Source organism: Peromyscus californicus, unplaced genomic scaffold, assembly GCF_007827085.1.
Source record: "Peromyscus californicus insignis strain IS unplaced genomic scaffold, ASM782708v3 Scaffold_3__1_contigs__length_106647218, whole genome shotgun sequence".
NCBI classification, from domain to species: Eukaryota; Metazoa; Chordata; class Mammalia; order Rodentia; family Cricetidae; genus Peromyscus; species Peromyscus californicus.
This window is the reverse complement of record NW_026294551.1, coordinates 4,318,152-4,323,938: the sequence shown is the minus strand read 5'-3', so window position 1 is coordinate 4,323,938 and position 5,787 is coordinate 4,318,152. Positions and strand designations below refer to the sequence as shown.

At 59.4% G+C, this 5,787-nt stretch overlaps 1 protein-coding gene across 1 annotated transcript; it reads right to left on the bottom strand.

The window, feature by feature from the left end:
• Positions 1-1,564: 1,564 nt before the first annotated feature.
• On the bottom strand, positions 1,565-4,951 carry Socs3 (suppressor of cytokine signaling 3). Its single transcript, XM_052756525.1, has 2 exons — positions 4,315-4,951; positions 1,565-3,760 (listed from the first exon to the last, which is right to left on the bottom strand). The coding sequence occupies exon 2, from the start codon at positions 3,670-3,672 to the stop codon at positions 2,995-2,997; it is 678 nt and encodes a 225-aa protein (XP_052612485.1). The 5' UTR covers positions 3,673-3,760; positions 4,315-4,951; the 3' UTR covers positions 1,565-2,994.
• Between the last annotated feature and the right edge of the window lie 836 nt (positions 4,952-5,787).

Below are 5,787 nucleotides of genomic sequence, written 5' to 3'. Positions count from 1 at the left end.
AACTGAGCCTCCAGGAGGTAGGCAAGAGATAGGAGCCGTGTCCTGTGAACATGGACATGTGGCTAAACAGCTACCTTCTGGGTCAAGGGCAGGGGCCAACTGCATGGCCAGGTTCCCTGGTTCCATGGAGGCTGTAATTTCCACAAAAGTGGCCCTCTGCAGCAGCAAGCGGCAGATGGATGCCATTGGGTAGGCTTTAGGACAAGGAAGGTTTTGAGACACTGGGGACTCTGGGAGAGATGTGACTCTGCCTTACTCTGCAGTCCTGTTTCCAAAGTCGACAGTTCCTCTAGTGTGGGTATGGCATGCTGTCTACATTGGTCTCATGCCTGGCCCAGCCACTTATCTCTTTAGATCATTTCCCCTCAAGGCCCAGGAAATGGGAAAGAAAATGGTCTTGCTTAGGTTTCCAGTTGCCTTTTAAACAGTTGACTCTTGGAGCAGCTGTTTATCAGGTGCTGTGGGACCAAGGGAAGTTCCAGCCTCTTTCAGGCACTTGAGTATCAGACAGGGAGGCTGAGGAGCCCCCAAGCTGGAGGTCACACTCTTCTCAAAGCTCTTCAGGTCTGGGTAGCAGAAGATCTCACAAATGGTGTGGTGTTCATTTTCTTAGCAGAAGCTTATTGCTGAGTGTGTGTGTGTGTGTGTGTGTGTGTGTGTGTGTGTGTGTGTGTGTGAGAGAGAGAGAGAGAGAGAGAGAGAGAGAGAGAGAGAGAGCGCGAGAGCAAGCATTTGGCTTTTTAGGAGACAATGTGGGAAGTCGATGCCCCTCAGCACCAATCCTTTGTTGTCCCCACATTCCTGGGTGTTGTGTCCTTGGCAGGTTGCTTAATTTCCCTGAACCCATGTCGGCCCCAAACTCAATGGATAAGTATTTACCCTCCACCTCTCTAGGCACCAGAAATGACGAATTCAAGTTGTGCTGACCCCTGCTTACAAAGAAGCATAGCTGTGTCCCATGCAAGTGCCTGAGAGTCAACCTCTTCAGGGCCCAGATGTCGGACTTAAAGGTGAATAGATGGGTGTTTTCCAGGAGCCTGGCTGGTGGTCCATGGCCCAGGTAGATGAGTGCATGGGGGAGCAAGGCCATCAACACCTGTCCCAGGGCCCCACCTGCTTTCCAGCCTTGTGTGGGGATCACCCTTCCCCCTACGTGCTGTGATATCTGTGACGCTGTGCTGAGGTCACGAGTCACCATCAGGACCCCACATCTAGGCTTTCTCGGAACACCTCCCTGCCAAGCAGCCCAGCCAGAGAGCGCTAATAGCTTGGAGCCTCTAACAGCTTCTGACCACAGTGCAGCCTGCCCCCTGCAAGCCCTTTGAAGCCCGCACTTCCTTCGCAAACTTGCTTTGCATATTCTGGTCAGAGCTGAATCAGACTGGCAGGAATTAACCATCGCTAACAGTCTAGGTGGCTGCCATAGCCTGCCAGTGACACAGGAGGGCTGCCGGTGATGTGAGAGTACCTCTGATTCTACCTCAGAGCTGTGGGCAGGGACCCAAGAGGCACAGCCAGCCCCCTCCCCTCATTCCATTGTCAGGGGAAGAAGGCTCGAGTCGTGTTTTTCATTAAAAAATAGTGCTCTTTATTATAAATTACCGAAATGTTTCTTTTCTGAGTATAAATATAAATATATGTGCAAAGTCTGAGTTGAACTGGGATTTGGTTGAGTTTTTCAAGCATCTTCAAACAGCCTCGAAGGCCTGAATGGGGAGAGGAGCGGACTGGAGGTGGATCTTTATAAAAGTGATTGAGGCAAATTGTAAACATTATTCAAAACAACACAGAGAGAAAAAGCCACCCCAACACAAAGCTGCCCCACCCAGCCCCATACCTGACTCAGAAAACTTGGTTGTTCTCCCCTAAACAAGACCAGTTCCAGGTAATTCCATGGCTGCTGCATTCCTGTGAGTGGCCACTGTTGAGTGGCAGATGAAGGTTTCTCCGTCACCTCCTGCCTCCCCCCCACCCCAGGTGAGAAGGGGGGGCTGTGCAGGACCTGGAGGGCCCTGGGACCTGCGGATTCCGCTGGCCAAGAGGTGCCTAGCACTGGCCAACTTCTTCCCAGTGATCACACAGGGTCTCCTCCCTGTACCCACTTCCCCTGGCCTTCAGCCACTGGAGAATCCCTCAGCTCCTCCGCCTGTTGGCTGTGATTGGCTCCTCATGTGCCAATCCCTATCCATGGGACAGAGGGCATTTAAGGCAAGTCTCCCAGCCTGACATAGGAGAAACAAAGAGTCCCCCATCTTCTCTAAGGAAACCTGGGCTCCAAGATGGCTCATCTGTTCATCTGCCTCCTCTGTTGTTGGAAAAGGTGGCCAACTGACCAACCCCATCCATCTCCCTCCCACATGCCATTGACTCTTTGCAAACCGGGAGGACTCTGGGAGGTTTCACTAGCTGCCCCAAGGGAGAGGAGCCTGGCACCAGAAGGACTCTCTTCAGGTCAACCCTTGCCTCTCCCTAGAGCCGGGAGCCACCACTCCTCACCTAGGCTGGGTAGCGGGAGTGGTCATTTCTTTGGCCAGCCTGCAGCCCTCCACATACCCTCTTCTCTTCCATCTTTCCCCCAGGCCTGGCGTCTGCTCAGGATTCAGCCAAATCCAAGCGCAAACAAGTTCCGTGGGAAAGTTTGAAGATTCCCCTGCAGCTCTCTTTAGTTCAACACTCGAGGTGTCCTCCCTCCCTCCCTCTGCTCCCTGGGGAAGCAGAGGGGGTGTGGAGGAAGGGAGGAGGTGAGGAGAGTCACTTGTCAATGGATCCTCTTGAGAGGAGCTGGGGGGTGGGAAAGCAGGTGGCAACTTCCCCTCCCCTCACACATTCCAGGTCCTGTCTGCCCCACTTTGCAAAGCCGGGGCCTGAGGAAGAAGCCTACCTGCCCCTGACTCACTGGGAGCTACCGAGCATTGGGGCTGGATTCTTGTGCTTGTGCCGTGTGCCGCGGAGGAGAGGCGACCGACCCAGGCCCTCCTCTGACCCCTTCGCTCTTTAAAGTGGAGCATCGTACTGGTCCAGGAACTCCCGAATGGGTCCAGGCAGCTGGGTCACTTTCTCATAGGAGTCCAGGTGGCCGTTGACGGTCTTCCTGCAGAGATGCTGGAGAGTGGCCACGTTGGAAGAGAGAGGTCGGCTCAGTACCAGCGGAATCTTCTCGCCCCCAGAATAGATGTAGTAAGCTCTCTTGGGGGTACTCCCGGGGAGCGCCTGGGCAGGTGGCTGCTCCGGCACCTCGGAGGAGGGTTCCGTGGGTGGCAAGGAGAAGGAGGGGGCGCCCGGGGGCGGCATGTAGTGGTGCACCAGCTTGAGTACACAGTCGAAACGGGGTACTGGCTGCGTGCTCCGGGGGTCACTCTGCAGCGAAAAGCTGCCCCCCTCGCACTGGATACGTAGGTTCTTGGTCCCTGACTGGGTCTTGACGCTCAGCGTGAAGAAGTGGCGCTGGTCCGAGCTGTCGCGGATAAGGAAGGTGCCCGCGGGCTCGGCGCTGAGCAGCAGGTTCGCCTCGCCGCCGGTCACTGCGCTCCAGTAGAATCCGCTCTCCTGCAGCTTACGCACGGCGTTCACCACCAGCTGGTACTCGCTCTTGGAGCTGAAGGTCTTGAGGCGCAGGCTGGTGTCCAGGGGGCGGCTCATCCCGGCGGCGGGAAACTTGCTGTGGGTGACCATGGCGCACGGAGCCAGCGTGGATCTGCGCGGCGGTGGCTGCAGCTGCTTCGCGGCCTCCGCACAGCGGCCGCTACCGCATCCCGGGGAGCTGCGGAGAGGAAAGCGCCCGGCGCGTGAGTGCTCAGAACCCTCCAGTGTGCCCAGCCCTCCAACCTCCGCCGTGCGCCCGGGGCACCCGGCTGCCCCGCAGAAGGCTGTGTCTCAGACCCAGCCACCTCGCGGAGCTCTCCCAACCTCGGTCCCTGCCAGCCAACCCCAGACAGTCCCTTCCCCAGCGCGCTCTGGAAGAACACCCGAGAGAAACTCCCGAGTGGAAGTTGGGTCTCCAGGAACACCGCCAGGATGGGGAGCGAGACAAGAGCCCCAGGGACGCTCAGGGCGTCGCTCAGTCCGGTGCCCTCAGTGGCGAGGACGAAAAGGGGGGTGACAAACCCGAGATATGTGGGAGAGGGGACTGGAGAAGCCCAACGGCCCTAGTCCGAGTATTACGGGAACCCGGGATCTTCGCCTCTCATCCGCTCTGCTCCCTACCGCGTCCCGTCCCTACCGGGAATGACCCGGGAAGGGGAGGAGAAACCGGGAAAAGCTCCCGAGCCGGATCGAGGCCCCCACCCTTCCCCACACCGCGCCCCTCCTTCCTACCTAGTCCCGAAGCGAAGTCTCCGGCCTTGGGGCTGCTCCTCCTACGGTCCCCAAGGCGAGGCGGCGGCCAGCAGTGGCCCGCGCTGCGCCCAGATGTTGGCGGTCGTGAAGTCCACAAAGGGTTCCCCGAGCGTGCGTCCCCTCTGGCTTCGCTGCCCCCAGGGCCGATCAGGCGCGCCCCGGGATGGATCAGGCAAAGAACCCGGGCGAGGGGCCACGACAGAGAGCTGGGCCGGGCAGGGGGCGTCCGGGAGCCCGGAGAGGCAGCAGTGGTGAGAGCAGGAGAGCCGAAGAGTGTGAGTTAGAGCCGCCGCCGAGGCCGCGCGCGCGGGTATTTACGCGGCCAGCATGCCCCGCCCCCCGATTCCTGGAACTGCCCGGCCGGTCTTCTTGTAATGTTTAGTCACTACTCTGCACTGAAAGGCTGTGCGCGGAGGGCGAGGGAGGGGCCGCGGGCGGCCGAGGGCGGGCCTGGAGCTGGGGCCTCCAGGACCCGCCGAGACTCACCGAGAGGGAGACAAAGCGCGGCGCGAGGCTGCCCGACCGTCGGGCGCGGCGCCAGCCGTGGCCGAGCGTTCCTGGCAGCGGCCCCTCCCCCGCGCGCTCCGCCCCCAACTTCTCATTCACACTTTCCCCCCCCACCCCCTCCCTTCTAAGAAGGCTGGTTTCTGGCAGAGGCGGGGGCGCCGCGATGGGAGCGCGCGGGCAGTTCTAGGAGGCCGGCCCGGAGAAGCTCCCGGCACCCCTTCCCTTTTTCTTGGACCCTGCGTGGGGACGCTCCCCTCGCTCCCACCCAGGCCACCCCGAGGTCCTCATTTACGGTTCCAAGCAGCCCCGTGCCAGCCAAAAGGGAAGTAGGGCCATTCCACAGCCAGCTCACTGGGGACCTAGAAAATGAAGGTGGGGGATGCGCGACACTTAACCTGTGGACAGGTCCAAAAGATGAAGCTGGGAGATCCAGAAGTGAAGGAGACCCCGGCTTCGAGGCAATTGCCGGGCCTCGGCTCACCGGCCCACTGCCTGGTTCTTTGGTGACAGACGTGGGTGCCTGATGCCCTTTGCGGGGGGTGGGGGGGTAGGTGGAGGAAGCCGCTAACTATCACCCTGTCACTCATCTGAGTCTCCCAACCTGCATGGTGAGCTAGTCCACCCAGGTGCTCTCGGCTCGGCGGGGGAGCTCGAGGGAGGAAACCATGACCCCCCCCCCCCGCTCGCGCCCGAGTCCGCTAGAGGGCGCATTGGAGTCTTGTAGGCGACAGAGTTTTGCTATGTTTCCCAGGCCCTGGAGAAAGAAGAGGTTGTGGGACTCCTTATTCAAGAACAGAAATGGGCAACCTGGAAGAGAGGAGGTTCACCTTCCAGGCCAGGTTCAAACCTGGGAATGTCGAATAGGCAGAACGTCCACAAAGCAGTTGTTATGGGTTCAGCCCACTGGCAGGTGGCCACTGAGGTGTTAGGATGGGCCCTCCCTTG